Source organism: Heliangelus exortis, chromosome 3 (genome assembly GCF_036169615.1).
Source record: "Heliangelus exortis chromosome 3, bHelExo1.hap1, whole genome shotgun sequence".
Lineage (NCBI taxonomy): Eukaryota > Metazoa > Chordata > Aves > Apodiformes > Trochilidae > Heliangelus > Heliangelus exortis.
In genome coordinates, this window is record NC_092424.1 from 62,374,203 (window position 1) to 62,397,030 (window position 22,828).

Genomic DNA, 22,828 nt, shown 5'->3' on the forward strand with positions numbered 1-22,828 from the left:
CATTTGCTGAGCTGCAGAGCACAAGGCAATCGCTTTGCAATGAGCTAACCTGCTCCTTTTCTCTGCTACAAGCAGGCAAGTCAAATTGTTAGTTTAAACACATGGATTATTTTGAAAGGAACTGGGTTTTATTTTGCTCTATAGCCAGTTTCATACAAAACATGCACTGCAAAGACAGCATCAAAACCAGCACAAAATTGAACACCTGCACATACCTGGGTACTTACAAGCCGTATTGTGAATGATAATTTCATTTCAACACTGTCCTGAATCAAAAATACAAGTACAACTGAAGTACATATGCTTCATGCTCCAAGAACAACCTCAGAGAAAAATTAGTGACCACAGTTTTTCTCTTGTAAGAAAATTCTTACCACCATTTTGCTCCAAGCAAGGTTTGCAGACAGAAAACTTGTTCTGTTTCACACTTAGTCGTGGTTTCTTTTTATTAATGCCATCTCTATATACCATAAACCAAATAAAAGCCAAGGACTAAGTACTTTTAAGACACTGTATGCCTTTGTCTTGCTTGGACAGAGACAAAAATTCGGGAACACTTTAGCAACACAAAAAGGGTACCCACAAACAAAAACCATGTACGTTGACTTTCGACTTCTGGGAACAGTCAAAAATGATGAGAGGATGCATGTCATTCACTACGGCTGATGGAACCAACAAGAACTACTAGGTCAACTGCTTAGCTGTTTACTGTATTTCTTAGCCCTTTCTCTCAGTCTGTCTTTGAGTGAACTCAAGAAACAGCTCTGTATTAGATGATGCTATACCAGACAGCCCTCCTTCCACCCACAGAACCTCCCATCTCCTCAGCCATGTTTCTAAAATACAATATTGCTGGAATTCTCTTTTGAAGGGGAGGTGTAGGCATTTGTAACCGTAACCTGTAACTTAAGCTGCATCCTTTCATCTTTAAAATGTACTACAATTTGTAAATAAAAAAATGTGTAACAATTTTCTGAATGCATAAATTCCTTTATTGGAAATACTGTGATAGCACTGCATTACATATATTCAATATTCATTGTTTCAAGGGTCACAAAATTTTGATTGAACAACACTGTTTTGAATATAGACCACAGCATTTAGATATGCTCTGACAAGGATAATATAATGGAGTAAGTTGTAAGTAGCAATAGTGAAATGCATGTAAAATGTTGAACTTGGTTCGTTTGGGTCATTTTTGTTTTCCAACTATTAAGTTGTCTGCTACCCTTTAAAGGAGCAAACAACATTAGATATTCCTGATATCTTCAAAGTGTTCTGCTGCTAGCAACTTTCAAAATATTTTACAGCATTACCAGTAAGAACTTTATTTATGGCTGTAGTAGACCACATAGAAAGGAAGTGTGAAAAGCTCATGTGCAGCGTGTTACAGGATTATTGTATATAGCACTGGGTTTGGGGCTGTGAAATTTGTGTAGGATTAAGGTTCAGTAATGCTTCTGAAAGAAAACCACTTGGCTTTTTTTATTTTTTTTTTTCCTTCTATAATTTATTCCAAAAGGGAAGAGCAGTAACTTGAGCTGTATTCCTCACGTAATATTTCAAAATTTGACTGTACTGTTTTAACACATGGAAATGCACCACCATTTCCAAAACCTGCCTTTCTCAGAACAATGACATGCTCAAGTCTAAGGGCAGGGCAGCTTCCTAATGTTGGTCAAGTCTGGGTTCTGCAAACACAACCACAGCTTCATGGGAAAGCAGAAATCTTTAGCAAACAGTGAAGAATGACAGTCTTCTGACATACTCTCTTTGTTGGCTGAAATTTTCATTTTGTAACTTGGGGTCTTATCCCTTTAGCACTGGAGGAGGGGAGAGTATTTGATTATTTCATGAAAAACATAGAAGAATATTTAGTTGCTTGTTGAATCTTAAGCCAACCTGTTGATTCAAGTCTTTTTTTCAGGAAGGAAATAATATGTATAATTACTGAGAACACAAATATTACTCTAACATGACTTGGCCTGTTAGAGAAATAACATTCTTCTCTAAATCTCAATTGTATTGTCTCCCTAACAAAGCAGTTATTCTTCAATTTGCAGAGAGCTGTAGCCACAATGAATAGCTTATTTGGAATAACTTGGTGGCAATACAGAAAACCAATGATCTTTTAGAAATGCCATTTGTAACCAGTCAAATAATACCAGGGCAGATGCTCAGAGCATGCTGTCCCAATTCTTTTGGCTGCAACAGAGCTGATACAATCCACACCTGATGGCAGCTTGCATAGTGTCCCCGCATGCTGCCAAAATAATAACCTATTGATAGGAATGTGGCAAGCAGAGTTAAGAACTACCCACCTTCTCCCTCATCTCAGAAAAACAGAATTATGCACTCAAGTGTTTCTGCCAGAAAGCAAACCCTCGAATTAGGGTAAAATGAAAACCAAATCTCATTTACAAAATAAAAATATAAAAATTAAATTCAGAAATCAAATAAATTGATTCAAAATAAATGCCAACGCATAAGAAACCTACCTGAAAAGTAATTATTTACCAAACTGAGATTTGAAACACTGAAAGAAAAAAAACTCATAGCTAATACATTTACAAAAAAAAAAAATCTTCTGTACAATTACAATAAATAAAAAGATTCAAAAAACATGTTCCCTTAAGTGCTGTGTACACCTATTTCTGATTCTTTTCCATGGCAAACAGTATGCTGTAGATTTTGGTAACTCAACCTTTTATTTTTGGTTAGCATTTGTACATTGAACATAAATACACATGGAATGTACTAGACAGTTATACTTCTCCCACGGGATCTTTTTCACAGTTACAGAAAAGATTTTCAACTTATACACCATGAATGTTCACAAGCATCGTATCTTTGATGAAGGAGTCTTGGAGGATGATGTAAAAGAACACTTCAGACTGATCTCTTACTGCCTCTCAAAACCATCTCTGTTTTTTCTTGTGTTGGTTGTTTGGGTTTGGGTTTTTTTTTGTGTACTCATGCTCTGGTACAAACTTGAGGAAAAAGCGTGTAAGGTTGTGAGGCAGCCTGCACCTTCTAGTTAGCTTTTAAGTGCCTATTGGATCCGGTCCTTAAGGCAGTCAGTATTTCATTCAAATGTCCATACTTCTAAATCTTGTATTATGAAATCTTCTTTCTTAGATAAGATGTCATTATTGAAGGTGCTGCAGCAGTTGCTTCGCCCATGATACAGATCTGCATCCAACCACAAGCCAAACCGGCCACTAAAAAGGAAGTACACAATACATTTTAGGTTATAAACAATCATAAAAATACTGGAAGCTGTAGAGACAACCAGGGGAGTGATAGGGAGGAATCTAGGTAATTCAGAATTCTTATACCCCATGTGAAGAGCTCAGTCCTGGCAAAGAGCTTGCCAAGAGGTGAGCAGGGCAGAGCATAGGACTGAGCATGTGCCCACAGTGCCCCTGTGCCACTTGGCTTTTCACACTGGTGGCTGTGACTGTCACCAGGGCACAGACATCAGGGTCCCTTCACTGGATGGATGGATGTGGACACTGCCCCTTCTGGCTGGGAAGGAGAGGTGTTTATGCACTCCTAAGGCAAAGGGTGCCCAGATGCCCCATGGTGCAGGCATCAGTCAGCTTTAGTTAATCATATAGCCTTAGCCTTTAATTTCAAGCCCACTGTCCTTCAAAATTTAGGACCTGCTTAAGCACTGTCTGTACCTTTGCTCTGAACAGCAACAGAATAATGACCATTTAGTAAGGACCATGTGAGAAACCCTAGAAGTTGATGGCAAAACTGCCATTGGAGATTATCTTCCAGTGGCAAAACTCTGCAACAATAAGACCTGTATCTGCCTAAAACATATGGTTCTTTTCTGATCTCAAAATTAAATAAAAAAAAATAAAATAAATTCTCATTATCAGTCACTCTAAGCAATGAAAACATTGTAACAGAGATCAGATTGCTGAAGAATCCTCCCTAAACCCTTAAGTTAAAGTTCAGCCATTTCACTGATTAGTTTTTCTTGCAAACACCTTTGTCCCTATTCTCATCTAAAAAGAAAAGTAAAAAAACAGCTATATAATTTGAAAACCAAACATTCACTCACCCTCCACCTCCAAGCTCCAGAGAGCTGGTGTCTCCATTAATGAAGTAGGTGTTGTCTCCACTCCATTTGAATACCTGTGGAGGGAGAAAAAAAAAATAAAAACATATATATATATATATTTTGACTGCAAGGATTCTTGTACTCTAAAACAACTGGGGATCAACTCTTGGCAGGTATTTTTTGGTGCAATGATAGTTTATTTAATCTTTTTCTTGAGAGGGAAGGAAGAAGAAATAACAGGTAGAAAGTAAAACAAGAATACATATTTTAAACTGAACAAGGCATCCTAATGCTTTTCAAAATTCTGCTTGCATCTCTGTATCAACAGACATTCTGTTAAAAAGGAACAATGTGTTCCATACTGAAAATACTTCAGTAGCAGTCTTATCTCTGGTTTGTTGTCACTGTTATCCTAAGCACATGTGAAATTATGCCCTATTCTTCATATCACCGCCTTCCCAAGGTGAGTTTTTGACAGTCTGCTCCTTACTCCTCCATGTTTCTCCTTCAATCCACTTAAAGGCCTCTCCTCACCTTTACAGACTCTCAGCACTTCAGATAATTACAGTCACTTCTGCTTACAGCATTGCATTCAAGCACTGAGTGATTACTTCACTTGTCATCACTGGGCACATGCTCTAAACATCTCTTAAGTGCTTCAGAAGCAGACCCTAAAAATCTTACTTGAGAAAGTGAACACTGACTTACCTTGAAATTTGGACAGAATGTGTAGAGGAATGTTTCACCAGTGCCATAGTAATGGTCACTAAACCTGAAGGGATGTGTAGCATAAGCTCCAAATATCTGTTGGAATAAAGAGATTAAACTACTTTGAAGGACAGTGTAAAATTCGAGAGAAAAAAACCCCAAACATTTCAAAATATTTTCTAAAGAAAAACTGAGCTGGTGTTTCATGTTAGAAGAACCACCAAGTAAAATACATCAGATGACTGAGTACTCCTGCAAACCTTTTGCATCCTACAAACTAAAAGCCAGGTGACAACAATGGCAACAAGAATGATGACTCCAGGAGCTACTGAAGTACTAGACCTCCACTGAGGCATTATTGCGACCACTCATTAACTGAGATAACCAAGGAAGACACTTCCATGTGCACAATAAAAAGGAGCACTCATTGCATTTATGAAGGTGGGGGAGGGTATTTTTATTAGCGTTGATGTACTTTACTGCCTGTAAGACTAGTTTAAGCAGTAGAAAATAGAAAACACCAATGTCCTAGTTTGGAATGGCTGTGACAATCGTCACAGTGACAATACTTCACAGTATGACAAGTGCTTCATGATGAGTACTTTTTATCTAGCTGCCCTTTCAGTCCAACCCCTGCAGAACAAGCACTCCTTACCTGGTTGTCCATATCCTTGATGACAAGGAGAACTGGACTGTCAAGAGATGCTGATTTACGGTACAGAGTCTTCAGGCTTGTCCCATGCTCCAGTGTACTGTATGCAAGGCACCATGGATACCCCTGCACTCGTGCAGGTAAGCAGCGGGCAAGCTGGGCAAGGAACAGGGGGAAATGGTTACGTATTGAGCAAGTTGAGTCACAGGTGGTGCCCCAGACCTTTTCCTTTCTGCAGGGGCTTCAGAGCCAAAAAAACGGCTGTCAAGGGAGTAGATGATTCCAACAGCTTGGCATCTCTGCCATACACGTGGCCTTGTAGTCTGAGCCCAAGCGTCTCTGCATTCACATCACCCGTGGAAAAGATTTCAAAACTGGCACTGCCTCTTCAAGCACTGAAAGAGTTGCCAGTCCTCAAAATCACAACTCAAACTCCAGAGATGCAGAACATAAAAATAAGCTCCCAGGTGAGATAGTGCTGCAGCAAACAAGACCTTGTACAAGGACATTCCAACGCAATAAGCACTTTCCAAACTCTTAAACAGCACTGGTATTGCCTCCAGAATGTCTCACGCTCAGCAAAGATAGCACCACAGCTAACAAGTAAACTTGAGTTTTTTCTAGCCATACCTGTTCTATGTGCATATTCTCCAGGAGAGCACTGTGATGCTTTAAGACAGGCAAAGTATCATCTTCTTCCTCTTCATAGTAACTGCAAACGCTCTTTCGCCGTTTTGCTTCTTCTACAGTAATGATCTAAGGCAAGAGAACAAGTGTCCAATTTAAAGCATAGCTTTTATGCTGTCAATCCTCCATTGAAGCAAATAATTTAAAAAGACACACTCCTCAGCTTTTACACTGTGTGGAGCAAAATCACTGAACGGGACAGTTGAATCAGGCCTTAATCAAATGGGTAAAATCTTAAATGGCAAGGTGTCTGTGAGACAGCATGGCAAGAATTTCTTCATGCCATGGTGGCCTCCCACAGCTGTATAGTTCTTTGGGATTAATAAACTTGGAGGTAACCAGATGACATCATGTGGTTGGTCTCAGACAAACTTGGTCCCAGGTCAGAAGACTAAAGTGCACTTATATCTACCAAAGCACATTACATGCATCTGAACCGTGTCTTGTGGGAATCTAAAAGAGGATGACAGAATCTTTGTTTTCTCCCATGCAGCTAATTGAGTACATTAATTATAATATAATTATAATAATCTAGGTACTAATGCATGAGATTATGATAAAAATGTCACTTCCTTGTGTTAAAACAGTAAAACATTACTTCCTGGTTTCTTTTACTCAGACATGGTTTTGTGTATACATCCGGAAACAGAATGAATATAGCAAAGTAGTAAAAATGTGAATAATTTTGAACTGATATTTCAAAATTCTGGCTTGTAGAGAAGATACTGAGTAAGATTTTGAGCATCCAGTTTACATAAATTCTTCAAAATACTGATTTTACAAAATACATTCTTAGTTGAAAATTACTAAAGAGCTCTTTGGAAACTTCTATTTATTCATTTGCTTAAGACTTTATAAAGAGATAACATTATAATATTTTAAAAGCTGAGTCCATATATGTATTTCTATTGCCAGGTTTGAATTTACATACTTAGAAAACACTTCTCTTTAAGAATTGCAGCTGAGCCACACTTTTTCTCATAAATCTGGAAACAAAGTGAGAATGCAAATCCATACACTTAATGCCTGTTTGCCAAAGGATTCAGCAGCCTAGAAAGTTCTGAGAGAGACAGGGAACAAACTCGGAAGGCCATGTGGCATGGGCAGCAAACAGGATCCCAAACAGGAGCTCCCAGCCTGGCATAGGGCCCTGAGCTTAGTACAAAGCGGAGGACACTGCCTCACCCCTCAGTGGCAGCAGCCCACGTGTCCTGCCTCCCAGAGAGCTGCTGCTGGGGTGCATGGCCTCCCAGCTGGCAGAGAGCAACATTTGGCACAGCTGGAAAGCTGCTAAGCCTTTGGTGAAACTTGGGGCGCTTAGGGAGCAACAGGAGCTTTGGCTTTGGCAGGAGGGCTTTACCTGTGTGTCCTGGTTTGGGCCAGGAAAAAGGTAATTCTCTGTCTTGTACTTTTGTTTTCAGCTAAGTGTCTTGTAAGTAGCTGCACTTGCTGAAATTAGCAGCAAGTTTCTCAGCCAGTGTCTGCTTCTAGGACTGATAACACTCCATGTTTATAGTTACAGACAGAGACTGGTGTGCAGAACCAAGTTCACTGCTCAGCTCTGAGGAACATTTTGCCCTCCAGAAGGAGAGAAGGATTAAAGAGGTCCCATCTGCAGCCCTCCCTTGGGGAGGAACGGACAAGATAGATGCCAGAATTGACCAAACAGAGTATCCCATCCCATACACATCATACTCAGTATAAATTTGAGGGATCACGAGGGTCAAACCCCTTCCTTCCTTCCTGCTTCCCCTTCTTCTCCTGTCCCTGTTTGCTTTGGCATCCTGGGAGGATTCCGTCCGTTCGTCTGCCTGTGGTCCTGATCCATGCCAGCCTGAATCTGTGTGTTCCTGCCTCCAGCTCCTGACTGCTCCTGACCCCAGGAGTCCAGCCTGGACTTTCCCAGGGCTGCCCTGCAGCCTCGGTGGTGATGTGAGAGTTACTGGGAGGAGGGAGGGAGGAACGTGGTATCAATTTTCCTGTATATTTGTATGTGTTTAGTAATTTTTCCTATTTATCATTACTGTTTCATTAAAGTTGTTCAGTTTAGTTTCCAACCCATAAGTCTCTCTCCCTTATTCTCTCTCCTTTCTTTATCAGGGAGGAGAGGGGGATTAATAGAGAGCATCTGTTACTCAGTTTAATTGACAGGCCAGTGTTAAACTGTGACACTGGAACTCCACGGCACAGCACAGAGGAAGCAACAGCAAGAGCTCAGAGCTTGGACTGATGAGGAATAAAATGGGGAAGTAAGGAGGCCTAACTGCAAAACCAACAGGAAACCTTAAACCACCTTCCTCCCATGACCATATAATCACGGGAGTCTTCTATTGGGACAGGAACCTTTAGGTGTGGCTGCAGAGCACACCACACCACTGCCCCATACCTCCCTGCAAATATGACTCCCAAATGACTTTTACATTACACACAGATAAATTTTTCCATAACACTTCCGTGCCTTCATGATCACTGCTTGAACTTGCAAGAGCTGTCAACAGTCAAAGAATTGCAAACAAGTGCCTGGACTTCACACATCTCCCCCACAGGCAAGAAACAAATCCACTGGATTGACTCCAGGTGCAGATTTAATCGAGCACAGAGAAGGAGCTTTTCATGAAGACAGGACTGGTGGGGAGTACACCATGGGTAGGACAAAGCCCAAATATCATCAGTGCCCCCAGCATCTCCATTGGGATGAAAGGAACATGTCCAGAACACAAACTCATGCCAGCCTGCATTCATCTGCAGGTGCCTGAAAATGAGCCCAGGGCAGTTGCCTCAAGCAGAGCACCAGAGCACTGGTGCTTCAAAGCACACAGCAGAATTAGGAGAAGACAGGAAGGATCACCACAAGGCAAAATCTGGCCTGCAGAATTAACACTGTTATGTGCCCCTGCACACCTGAGCAATACAGGTATTCCTGATGGTGATGCTGGAAGAGCTGTACAGCTACATCCTGCCCCTCCAGCCCAGACTCAGTGGGATTTAGTCCCGGGTCTTCTGAGACTAAAGGGAATCTTGTGCTGGAACATTTCTCATATGGCCAATTTCAAAGAAGGTTTGCACTATAAAATTAAGACCAATTAAAACAAACAAACAAACAAACAAGCAGCAAACTGTCCAAGAAAAATGGTCTTTCTGCTTTTGTCCTTGTTCCTTTTCTACCTTCTGAATGGTTTTACCTTTTTCCTCATCTCCCAGGCCATAATTTTATTTTACTTTTTTTTTTAGTTAACACCTTAATGATTTATCAAAAATACCAAACTCCTCTTTTGAAGTCTATTTTCTAGGAACTGCCTCCTCCTAGGAGGGGGGGGAGAAGCAGAAACTATCACAGTAAATCAACTAGCTACAGGTATCTGCAGCAAATGCAACCAAGTTCACAGACATGGGGAACCAAAGAAAATCTATAAACACAGCTGTAAATTGCAAATTGACTCCAAAACCAGACAAGTCCCCCTCTTCACTTCACAGCTAGCTATCCACTCTGCAACTGAAGCACATATCTGAATTAGGTTCAGAGTGAACTGCAGAAAAAGTTAACTGCAAAACCAGATATTTACAGACCACACAAAAGCAGAAACAGACAAATAGAATCAACCACCACAGGAATTGGATCTACAAAATATTTTAGAGATTTTATGGGACTGAGAAAGCAAGCTACCTGGGATGGAATTAAAATTCATTTTAATACAGAGCATATTTTTCACTAGGACAGAAGTGCTGTATCAGAGCCACGCTTGTCAAGCAGGGACACAGTCCAACATACCTCCACAAAAGGTTCCTCCTGGTCAGGTCTGGCACAGTATATAATTCGAATATTCAGGGGCATTTGCTTGCCTTTCATCATCTACCAGTTTGTCACAGTATCCACTACACTTCCCTACTTTAGTGGCAAGAGCTCTTGCCCACAAGCATGACAGGCAGCAAACTGCTTGTGGCACGTTGTGATAAAATCACTTATATGCCTCTCTTCTACCACACTTTCTGTTTCCCCTCAAGGGAGAGTGAAACTTCCAAAATAATCATGCCCAAATTAGGAGTTTCCGTAGGGACTTCCTGGCAGACCTACTTTCAATTTGAAAAGCTTGGATTTATTACAAATAAAGAGACACACCTTTGAGAAACTGTTTCCGGGCAATACTTTCCCTGATAGATATTTAAATAAAACAATGAGAGAAAAGTTCTCAGTGTGACCAGATCTCACCCACCTCTGTTTTTTGGATCACTTACCCTCCTCTTTCATTTTGGTTTTTTTTTGAAAAAAGCAGTAACAACTGAAAAGTGAAATCTAATGCAACATATGACTGCACTAGCTCTGAGCAAAACAAGGAATGAGGACTTCTGTTTTTCATCTTGCAGCTCACAAAGCACCAACAGTAAGAAACTACAAAAATGTAAAAATAAAAGCTATTTGGGATTAGAGGTGTGGTTGCTACATTTCAAATGATAAGCCAAAGTCCTGAGCTCTGCTTCTGAATAGGATAACATACTTTGAAAATAAGAATGTTTAAAAAATATTTTTTTTAAAGACCCATAGATTTTTTTTAAAACAAGTTCATGTTTTAGAGAAAGAATCAGATCACTTTTTAAATCACCATCAAGATACTTCCCACTTAGGGATTTATCTGCTGGGTTTTTTTTTAACTTTAACCCATATCCTTAGCAAAGCAAGTGCTTCAGCATCCAGAAATACTGCTTAAAATGTGTCTGCGCTTCTTTCCCTTAGAAATTAGGCTTTGTATGCACAAGAGACAGAAAACAAACACAGGCATGCCAAGCAGTTAAAACAGATTGCAAAAGCCCCCATATGAAAAAAGACAAAGTCCCAGTCTAAAACCTATCCATCTTACAACTAATATTCAAACAGTATTGCTTCACACACTTGAGAAGAAAGGGTATGGCACAACACCACATATCAACATTTCAACCAGCACACAGAAGTCTCCACTGATGTTTATGTTTACATATACATTTCAGAGCTTCTCTTTGTAGCATATAAATATCAGAATAAGTTAGCAACACTGGCAACACATACTTTTACAGTCTTGAAAAAGGCTGGTATCACATAATGAAAATATTTATGCAACTTCTGCTGGTTAAACACCACATAGCTCTGAGTTGCTTGCCTGCTCTTTCTAGGCAGAGAAGAAAAGAGGACTGAAGGAATGTATTTGTGAGACAGGTAAAAAAACACTATAAAAAGCACCAAAAGAGCAAGTAGTGAGATTCTTAACAGAGATGCACACTTGATATGCACACGCTTCATCCAACAGCAGAAAGCACTCACCTCCCAGCTCTTAGTAGTGGGCTCGCTGAAGAAGTTGTCTATCATGTCAAGTTCCTCCTTTTCTACGACGACAAAACCTTGCTCTTTGGCATCTTTCCCATATATTTCTGGTGACCACTGAACAAAAAATGTGTACAAGTGATCCACCCTGTAAACAGAAGAAGAGGAGACAACCATTGTGGAATGAACACAGCACTGTCATGCAGTACTGAGGTTTTTGCCCAGTGACAAAAAAGGGACAACCATACAAATAGGCCACCCATGTGCTTCCACCCTCACATACCACTCAAGTTAACAGCTCCTTCCACCTGGCAGCCTGAGGCATTTCAAGGTTTCTTTGCTCTCTGTCCACACATTTTTTTTTCCTCCCTTTGTAAAATACAAAGCCTCAAGGTAAAACTGTGTCCTGTCCAGTCCCAGACAATTCATATTATGACAATTATTTGGTATTAGATCATGCTCACAAAAGTTAACTCTCACTTTAAACATTTAGTTTGACCTCCTACATAAACCAAGCCGTTATCACCAGTGAAGTCTACATCCCATTTCTAGCTGCCCTATAAAAGTTACAGACACTAACCACAAAACAGTTCTTTATTCTGTTAGAATGAAGAAAATAAGCAGTAACTAACAACTTTACTAATGGTATAGCACCAGCAGTTTGTGCACTGCCATTAATGTAGTGAGGTCTCAAACATGGTCTTTACAGAAATGCTCTTTTTGGCACCCATAACAATGAGTAAAGCAGTTTCTAAAGAAAGAATTTATGTAGTATATTAAAATTAAAGTGAACACAAGAAATATAGTGGATATAGTGTACTAGAAGTTCAGTTGCCAACAAAAAAACCCAAGCCATAAAACCCATTATAAGGGCAGATAGAATGGTAGTAAGTACTTATGACACTGGATCTTTCTATTCACCAGAAAGTTTTGTCCAGCATTTTTTTAATCAAAACAATCCAAGATCTTAGAAAAATGTAGACATTTTCCCCTTATTACTTCCAGTTACCTGAATTTTTATTTATATATTTTTATATGCACAAACAATATTAAAGCACCATTTCAACAACACTATTAGATTCTGTTCAGGATCACTGGTATAATTCCAGAGATTTTTCTAATCAATTACACATATTTTGTTCTACACACCTATCAACGAGGGCCGGAGAGCCTGATGTCAGCTCTAACTGTATAAACAGACAGCCTTGAATTGTTGCCTGTCCATGAGAGCTGTACTAATCAAAAGTGAGGTATTTAGAGGGGCCTGACTCACTTCGGCCTCAATAAACTTAGACCTGATTTCCACTACCCTCAGAAAGGATGAAGTATGGATTTTGCTTTTTCCTGCCCTCTAATGTATGAACACTCCCCAGATTTGGCATAAACCCCCAAAATAACAAAGGTGTAGTCTGTCCCAATGGTCATATCACTGATGAAGGCATTAAGCAGTGTCAGTTCCCAAGGAATACCAATTGCCACCTGGGCTATCTATCAACCCTTTGAGCTGTGCTCCAGTTTTACACCCACCTGGTAGTCTGCCTGTCCAGGTCACATCTCTCCAACCCGGCTATAAGCATACTATGGGAGGTTGTGTTGAAATCCTTACTAAGGTTGTGGTAAAATAACCAGCCCTTGCTCTCCCCCTGCTCTCAGAACTTGCCATCTCAAACACAAGAGTTGTCTGGTCAGGAGGAAACCAATTTGCCCTCAGTAAATCTACGACATCTGATCCTGGTCATTTCTTGCCCCCCATGTGTGTAGAAACAGTGTCTGGAGGGATGTGCTTCATAATCTTCCCAGGGACTGAGGTGAAGCTGACTCTCCTGTGCTCCCACCAATCCTCCTTGATATTTCTGAAGATGGTTGCAGTGCTTGTCCATTAAGGACCTCTCCCAGTGATCACAATCTTTCAAAGGATGATAGAAAGCAGCCTTGCAATAAAAGCAACCAAGTTACTCAGTACACTCAGAATATTTCCTGTCAGGCCCCATGGACCTGCATATGCTCAGTTTATCTAAGTAGTCCATAACTAAGTTTTCTTCTGCCATGGAAAGGCACTAAACAAATCCAGGCACTCCAGATATAAAAAGCAGCAGCATAAAATCAGAAACAGGTTACTGTAGAAGTGAAGTAATTTTGAAAAGGGATGCAGAGTATACTTTCTCTCCTAATAATATTGTAACATTATGCTATGGTGGCTTTTCCAAGCTACCAAACAGAAAAAAAAAAAAAAAAAGACAATTCTTAAATTAAAAAAACCCACTGCTTGGGGAACACTCTTTTAGCTAACTTGGCAGCTGTGAGGAAATTTATCCTAGAACTCAATAGCTGATTTGGTGATCACATGCTTATATGTGTGTCATGCACTAACAGAGAAACATCAATAAAACATAAAATACTTGGAAAGGAACAACTTCAGAAACCCAAAGTCAATCACGGCAGAAAGAAATTATGCCAAAGGAACAGATGATAGCAGGAATATTTTTCCTAAAGAAGAATCTGAAACAAAAAAACACACAACTCCCCCAACAACCTAGGATACACAAATAAAAAAAGAAAGATGGAACAGTGATTAAAGAGGGAACACCCTCATCTGTAGCCAAATTAAAAGTTAATATGCTTAACAGATATGTTCAGAGTAACACATACGCAGAGGGCATAAAACAAAGCAAAGCTTATAGTGAAGGATTCAGTGGAAAATTAGTTTTGAAAAGTACAAAACATGACAAGGATCATGACAGCAATAGGATAAAAACAGTGTAAATCAAAAGCTTCATGTATGCCACTGCATTTGCTTGGTACACAAGGCACAACCAGCTCTGTGACTGAATGTATCCAAACAAGAGTAGCATGTGCTGAAAAACAGTGAGCAGAGGCTGTGCTTGCAGCGTGGTACTTAACCCTCAGAGGAAGGACCCTAAAGACCTGGGACCTTGCTCTGAATTTTGGAGCAAGACCTCTGCACCTGCACAGTGATGACAATACTCAGGGCAATCCTTGAATGTACCAGGATTCATCAGAAGGAATAAGAGATTGCATTTAGTGGGTGTTTGACACTTTGGTGACCACTGCTAAAATACTCTGGCTATCTCTCATGTTCCATTCCCAAGTGCTGCAGATGAGAGATGGAAACCCAACTGCCACATAGCAAGAGGAGAAAAGAGTTATTTAAGCTCACATGAATGACACCCTGTGATAGCCTATGTCAAGAGGAACTGAATCCTGGTAATTCATCTACAAGCACAACCAGGGACTGGAAGCCAGAAAAATGAAATTAGGTATATAGCCCTGAAAAAGAGTGAAGACAGTTACCAGTAAAACACACCAGACAACTTTTCACGTTACAGTTGACCCCTGAAGGAGAACCATAAGTTATGTTTCTTCTAAAAGATATACTTTAATTTAGACGGTCCCAAACTGCCTTCATCACCACCACCATTTCTGCTGATATGGCAGAAATATCTGACTTATTTGAGGGCAGAAGCAAACCATTTATCTTTAAGTTAATGTCTTCAAGTCAGTCACATTTGGGAGGGGGGCTAGTTCCAAATTTGTGTGCTTGGGTAGTGAGATTTTGTGCATCCTGTGGTACATCCTGTTCTAAGGTCCTAAAGCCAACCACATCTCCAGGCCCAGAAACAGGAATTAATTCAGGAATCCTACGACTTTGTTATAAACATGCCTGACTAGATGACAACAATCCTTCATGAATCTTACAAAGGCTAAGGTAAAGCCCTCATATGCTTATATAAACTTATGAGTTCTCAGTATAGGATATTAATTTGTAGATACAAGATGCTTTTCATAGGTTTCACCTGTATAGTTTGATATCTTTTTATATAGCTTGAGATCATCTATATAGTTTGATATCTTAATTATCAGGCATCTAGGACTGCTATTTTGTAAGATTAATTCAAAAGGAGTCTAAATCTGAGCTTTATGCTTAATATTTAATTATTGACTGAGAAATTTGTCAGTGTTAAAATGAGGAAATGACTTGTTCAAACACCTTTATAAAAAAAGAAATTCTGTATTACTATCTCTGCCACAGTGCAAGGCATTTTCCTGTTCCAGGCCTTGGGGAAATCTGTGACATAATTACTGACCTACTACAACTCAAAATCCACTAGGGGTGGAAAATCTACATACCATTTAAGCATAAATCCATGTAGTAAGAGCAAACACATACTTACCCTCTAACACTGTAAGCTATACCCATTGCAAGACTTCTCAGCGATACAATCAATCTCTATGACAAGGGTGCCTCTCTGCTCAGCTGAACCAAAGAGAAGCTGTCCTAAACTAAGAAATCTGTATATAAAGGAACTCAAGATGTCCATCTCCCCTGTTACGTGTCAAGGCAAACACCACTATGATCGAGTGGGCAGTGCAAAGCAGCCCCGTGGTCACTGATTAACTCATCCGTGCTCTGTGGGTCACAGGGTGATGCGTGCCAGGACACTTAGCACCAGGGAAGCCATGTAGGAGAGAAAAAAACAACAAAAGCCACAAAAGGCAGACAAGACACAAGACTTATTGACAGCCTGTATAAAGAATATCAGCAGCTTAATAGTCTCTTCTCTGTATTAATGTTTCCAGAGGCTCCCATTTAAAAAAAAAAACAACACAAAAAACCCACCCCCCCACACCCCCCCAAAAAAAAAAAAAAAAAGTTATAGAGAGAGGGGAATGAAAGCAGCAGCAGCCTGCAAATGGATGAGCAGCTCTGCTAGGAGCAGCAGGCTATGAGACCCAGGCTGCAAATGGAGCCATTTTTGCATGTGGTGACAGAAGCTGTTTTAACAGCAAACACTAAGAGAGCAAGGGAAAATGTAATTAAATGCAAATTAGAGGAAGGTATAGCTTACAGGGCAATGATATCTGAGCACACCCATCTTTTAAGAATGTACATCCCATTCTGGTTTGCTGGTTTTTTTGGGCTGTGTTTTTTTTGTTTTTTTGTTTTTTTTTTAATTGCTACGAAACATGAAGATGCTGCACAAGCTACTGTGACTGCACTGGACAGAGTGTTTTATTTATGCTCCTTTATGGCCAATGAGATAAATGTATTCTTGATATTTTCATGCATGAATACAAATTGCATTCCAAATGTCTTTAAACTTTGCAAATTATTTGAGGCTTTGTGTCAAAATATACTGCCAAGCTATCCCAAATGACCTGCTCCCTGTGGCACTCAAGATGCAACAGTGGTAGTTGTATATTATGCAGTACTGGTGAAAGAATATCACCAGCAGGTAGGAAGCAAGGCATTTTGCTTTGAGAAGGCATCCTCAAGTTTGGAGAAAATACTGACTTGTTAGGAAAAGTCATGTCTTGCATTAATACAGAGGAGTGGGTCTAGCATTTAACTTTTGCCACAACTTCTACATGATCTTTTATGCACCTCTGTGGTGCATAAACAGGCATACATGAATAGCACCAAAATGACCCAGTCTTGTACTACATTCATCACTAATTTTGATCAAGATCAGAACAGCAGCTCTGCCAACAAAGATCTGCCCTGTCAACCTGCACAGCCAAGTGCTGCTGCAACAGCTCGCTGAAAAAATTACATTTTTCTCATTCTAAAAACTTAGGAATAAACCCCTTGTCAACACTTCAGTTTATATGTGGATTAGGTTCCCTCACTAATGAGAAAATTTCTGCCCATAAAATGACAAGCAAATGAGCTGTTTCCCAAGTTTGAGGTAAGCTTAGTAGATTTGCCTGTTGCACAGAACAAGGATCAGAGACAACCTCAGTTCAGCTCAGCAGCTTTATTCAGTATTAGATACACTATCCCTAAAGCAAAAACTGACCTTGTGTTATATTACAGCATCCCTCCAATTCCTTGAAGTATTTACTCACACTTCAACCCAGAATCTTCTGAACCCACCCTTTGGCAATCCCTGAGGAGCCAAGGACTGGGTTCAGCAGATAGCAAGCAAACCAAAAGCTATCTTCAGCTACACTCCCAATGGCCACATTCCAGGTGGATTAAATCTCCCCCACCTCCTGCAGTTCATGAACTCCCACACTACTGGTCTGCTCAAAATTCTTATTTCTAGAATCCAAGAAACAAAACATTTACAACACATGCTACAAATCTGAAAATACAACTAAATATTCTGAAAAATTATTTTTTTATATTATATTAAGAAAAAATGACTGCATTTTAAGAAAGATACCTCTAAGACAAATCACCAGTTCAGATTCTTCCTTCATGGTAGCTAATTCACCTGAAGTGTGATCACTGCTTTGCCTATTTTGGTTCATCAACAGACCAGAGAATTGCTCTAGCTGCTTTCTAGCAAGAGAAGCATCAGGAATTTGATTTTTCCTCACAGCCAGTGAAAATTCTTGGGTGATTTATGCTTTTTTTTTTTTTCCCTCTCTCTCTACAGTATTGTTTATGCATACATACACATCTACAGGCACATAAAAGATGTAAATGTATTTTACCATGAAAGAAGGGACCCTTTTTAATGGGTCTGAAAGCAGAAATAGCCACACTTATTCCATTAGAAGCATCTCCTCTTTCCACATCATGCCCTTTGCTCATGTGAAATACCTATTTTTTAGAGCTGGCACCTTAGTGAATTCCCTACCTCTCTTGTCACTGCTCCCCTTTTCCCCTTTCCCTCACTTCCTAGACTACAGTCAAAACCCAAACCACCCCCCACTGCTTTATTCAAGTGGCACCTGACCCCTTCTTCTCTCACACTTGGAGCCATCTTAGACCAGCAACAACCACTGCTTTATTTGGGATGCAATGAAACGAGGGCATCCCTCTTCTCATCTTCGCATTCCTGCTGCACTTCACACCTTGGATCACAGAGGGAAAGTCAGATTCAACTCCAGAAAGCACTACACATCTAATAAAACCAAGAGACAAAGATGGTTTTGTACCACTCACTGCAGCCTACCTTTCCCGAGGAACAGCAAACCAATACTCTGGTTGCTTTATCTTTTTAGTGTACTGTTGAGACATGGTGGTGCTCTGAGATGCAAAGGACTTTCTCATGGGCTTGCCTACTTTAATGCACAGAAACATTGGAGGAGTCTTGCTCTTTTCCTCTTTTGAAGGAAGCATATCTGAATGAGAGACAAAAGAAATGGGCTGCTTACAGAAAAGTACAAATTTTGCAACTGATAAAACAGTCAGAAAGATTAATAATCTTGTGCAAAGTAATAGTCAGTACACAGAATTAAACCTGACAAGTCATTCAATAGCATAGCTGGTTTAATAAATCCTTGTTCATCCTAAACTGTGGCTATTTACTCCCATTTCATCAGTCTGCATCCCCTCAGGTGTACAGCTATGTACAGAACACCCCTGTAAAATAAATCAGTAAAATGATCAGGTTGGGTGCAAACTGAAATATGAAGCAGGAAAGTAACAGGGACAGTGATTGGGAAACCTGTGCAGGGTAACCCTGCACACACACAAAGCCTGATGAGTTCCTTGAGTCTGATGGTCAGACAGCCATACAAACAAATTTTGCCTGCACAAGTCAAGCATGAGAGCAGTTTAGTTTAATTAAAAGGCTAGTGTGACAAAAAAAAAAAAAAAAAAAAAAAAAAAAAAGGATAATAACTATAGCTTAAATCTGATTGAAGTTCTCATTTTTTTAGGAGTACACATACAGCTCTTTTTTTCTCTCCTAGTGAGAAAACCACCAAACACCGTTAGTGAGATATAAACCTTTCTCAGAGAAAGGAAAAACATTTTAAGAACAACTGCTTTTAAAATAAAGACTTCCATTCTAATCATTCTCTCACCATTTGATACAAATCAAGGGCATGTCCATTGGTTCAAACTACCAACAGAGTAGTATGGGAGCTCCAGGACAGAATAGTGCCTAGAAGCAGTAGAAACAGTAATATGTGTACGTGCTGCCTAAACTGAGATTTCATTTTGTTATATGCTTTCCAGTGGCAGCCTGAGTTTTATTTATTATAACTCAATGACCAATCATGACAAAATGATCAAATCAATAATACCCTAAGTATATTCTTGTTTATCACTTCTTTATGGGTTTCCAGAGCATGAAAGACACCAGACAAATCCCACTAGCATCAAGAATACTTTGGTATCCCGTCCTGTACAGCAATGCACCATGACTTTGGATACTGTCAAACACGGATAGACTTCACTAAAGCAAGAGAAGTTACCAACACAGTCACAGTTCTTAGGCCATGAAGTGTCCCTGTCAATACTGAAAATGGATGATATTTCACTGTCCTTCTTAAAGCCAGTAAAGAGAGATGAAGATATTAGCGGTGATCACTGAATATAGAAAGAGCACACGAGCTACTTATTGAACTAGGGAATTTGAAGGGTTTTCTCTCTTCCAAACAACAGATAATATAAAGAATAAAATACACACAAGAGTTTAAAAAAAGACCATGTATTTACAGAAAGAGAAAAATTAGAGCAGAAGGCTATCAATTCAAAGGTTACCGTCATAACGCTGTCCAAGTCTCAGAGGAAACAAGGATAACCAGAGACCTACCTTCAATTGGCACTTGAATTTTCTGCAGCAGCCACAGTCTGATTTCTGATTGATTGTCTAACTGTGTTTCTTGACAGGTCTTGTCTATAGCTGGTACTAAGGAAGAGTCCACAGACTCTTTCAGATCCTTTTCCTCTGCTGCTGCTGAGCTGATTTCTAATGAAGGTGCTTTCCTTTCAACACAGCAGGAATCAAGAGCCATACTTTTAACTGTATGGACTTCATTAGGTTGGGACTTTGAACAGCTAAGTGTGAGGTCTATGCCAATTGCTTTAATATTTTCACCTTTCTGGATTTCAGCCTTGTGTAAGTCTTCAGATGACTGAGACCCATTCCCATCTTTATTGAGGTAAAATTCAATAAGTTTATCTTTCTCTAGCTCTTTCTTAGTGTCCAGTGCAGTCTCCACCTTACCTGTCGGGGAACTGATACATTTGTTTACTTCTGGAATAACATCTTGCTTTTCACACAGCTCTAAGTCTAAGTCAGCTTTAGGTTCAACACTGTCCTTTTTTTCCAAGGAATCAACTGTCAAGTGCTCCTGGACTTCTGTAGTGGGTTTGGTTACCTGCTGCTTAGTTCTCCCCAACTCCCTGGGGTCAGCCAGCAAGCCTTCCATTACCGAGATTTTCCTGTCCAACCCTCTATCCATACGAGATGAAGCCTTTTCCAGCCTAATGAAGTCATCCTCTCCTTCTTCTAAAAGCAATTTTTCTTTGGTTTTGATTTCTGAAGCATTTTTTTCTCCAGAAGACTCCTTGGCACATGGATCTGCAGCAAACTTTTCCAGATGCTCAGTGGCAGTGACATTGTTGGGAAACTCCCGTGACTTTGACTTGACTGAGCCTGTACTCTCAGAAGACTGAAGAACTTCAAAATCAGCAGACTTTTCCTTATCTGAAGGCTCTATCTGTTTGGCACCCACAGCAATGGATGTATCCCCATTCTGCTGCCTCTTTTCCTTGCTCAGCGATTTGAATTTGCTGAAAGGATTGATATCTTTCTCAGAAGACAGATCTTCCCATTCTCCTGGCCTGTACAGAGGACAAAGATCCTTTGGTATGTCACTGTCAGGGAAAATGATGGATGCACATAGGATGTTAAGCAAAATGGAAACAGAAAAAAAAAATGGAAAAGAAAAAAATAATATACCAACTTAACTTATGCTCTGAAACTCAACAAAAAATTACTCTCTCCAAAATAAACATGCATCAGCAGAAAAAAATTAAAGAAAATGGAGAAAAATGAGGAAACGATAACACTGAAATAAAATGAGCAAACCACTTGAGAGAGTATGCCACATGGGTGAATGGGTACACATGTAATAACAATGTGCCAGTCATCAGAAGTTCAGTAACCAAAACCACACAGGACATGTACATAACTGCTGGGATTTCATTCATACCATATTAATATTGTTAATTAATTAATATTAATATTCCCACACCTAACAATGAGTCAAACTCTACTATCATCTATCCTTCCCTAATCAGCACAACTGTATTTTTGAGAAGAAAGCAAATCAGGGACAAGCCATAGTCTGAACACACTACAAAACATTAACAAGCAGAGTTGTTTTTTTTTCCTTTTCTTTTTCTCCATTTAGAGTAATGTACTGGTTGAATTCAGACTTCACTAATGATTTCTTTTTAAAGGACAATAATCATAAAACATTTCAAAATGGGAAATTCTTAAAAACTTAACAGCATACAACTTCATTTCTTCATTACTCTAGAAAGTCTGAGGTGAGTAAGAATACAAGATTCTCATCACTTAGAAGTTACAAAGAAGTTACTAGACACTCTATTAATGAGGGTAACACAAGTATCTGGAAAAAATTTCTTGAAATGAAAAAATGGAGGGAGGTATATGAATATAATTGATCAAAAAGGTGTTGCCTTTCAGGACAAAACCTTGCTTAGCACAAATACATAAGCAGTGCCTGGATTACACATAAATGAAAACAAACTACCACAGAAAGTCTCTTACATATTACCAATGTGAATTATCACTGAATTTCTGGTTCTGAAGTGGAAGTATTTTGCACACTGGAATTTCTGTCAAAACTGAAGATGGTGGTTAAGGTGCTGTTATCTTCAAAAGTTTTAAATGCTCCTCTCAGAACAGTCCTGGTAGCATAACAAATGATGCAAATCTAATCCTCCTCGCTTCCACTGCAACAACCCCAGGTCACTGCAAGACCCCAACCATGCCATGCTACCACTGCTTTTAATTACTGTTTTTTTACTGGCCTCCTTTGCACTTTGGTACTCATATTCATGACTCTTTTCTCTTTACTGCCACTGAAGTGTTCTAAAAAGAAAGTGGAACAATACAAGTTAATCACTCCTTTGCTGGCACTTTCCTACCCTGATTTGTTTTAGCTATGCTGTGTGAAAACTCTTCCCCTTCACTTCTTCCCCACTCCATTTCCATGACCCTTACTGAAAATCTGTAAATGTAAGTTCAGGGAAGAACACTCCTTACGATGGCAAGGCATCTTTAATCTTCATGTGAGAGATGTCATTGTAGAGAGCTATTGAGACAACCTCCTCCATGGGGCAGATGAGCCCATATTCTTCACAGCCATTTTCAATTACCAGAGGATCAGACTTATGTGGGTCAAACATTATATTGTTTGGCGTTACAATCATGACTCCTCCAACTACGCCCTAAAATAGGAGAAGGAAGAGTTAGCACATTACATATAATTCACTCATCATTTGGTATTGGCTTTTAGGTTACTATGCTAAAAAGAAAAGCCTCTCTCCTGTCATGCAATGTTTGCTAACAAAACATCTTGGGTTCCAGTTGCATCAAGTCAGACATTGTAAGAAGAGTAAAGAAAAAGATTGCTTAGTGACACCCAAGTTTCTGGCTGATAAGGAAAGATATCTGAA

General features: G+C 39.6%; 1 protein-coding gene across 11 annotated transcripts in view; it reads right to left on the reverse strand.

The window, feature by feature from the left end:
• Window positions 1-969: 969 nt before the first annotated feature.
• The window catches only part of NCOA7 (nuclear receptor coactivator 7), an 85,476-nt gene continuing 63,617 nt past the window's right edge, over window positions 970-22,828 (reverse strand). For 5 of the 11 annotated variants that reach the window (XM_071741009.1, XM_071741013.1, XM_071741008.1 and 2 more), the window contains 9 exons: window positions 22,416-22,600; window positions 19,929-20,995; window positions 18,339-18,507; window positions 11,413-11,560; window positions 6,066-6,191; window positions 5,439-5,591; window positions 4,784-4,879; window positions 4,076-4,149; window positions 970-3,221 (listed from right to left, as the gene is read on the reverse strand). In XM_071741009.1, the coding sequence (XP_071597110.1) occupies window positions 3,086-3,221; window positions 4,076-4,149; window positions 4,784-4,879; window positions 5,439-5,591; window positions 6,066-6,191; window positions 11,413-11,560; window positions 18,339-18,507; window positions 19,929-20,995; window positions 22,416-22,600 (2,154 nt within the window). In that variant the 3' untranslated portion in view covers window positions 970-3,085. Of the gene's footprint in view, window positions 3,222-4,075; window positions 4,150-4,783; window positions 4,880-5,438; window positions 5,592-6,065; window positions 6,192-9,891; window positions 10,135-11,412; window positions 11,561-18,338; window positions 18,508-19,928; window positions 20,996-22,415; window positions 22,601-22,828 lie in introns of those variants that run through there. The other 6 variants (XM_071741011.1, XM_071741010.1, XM_071741017.1 and 3 more) reach the window with 4 other exon arrangements.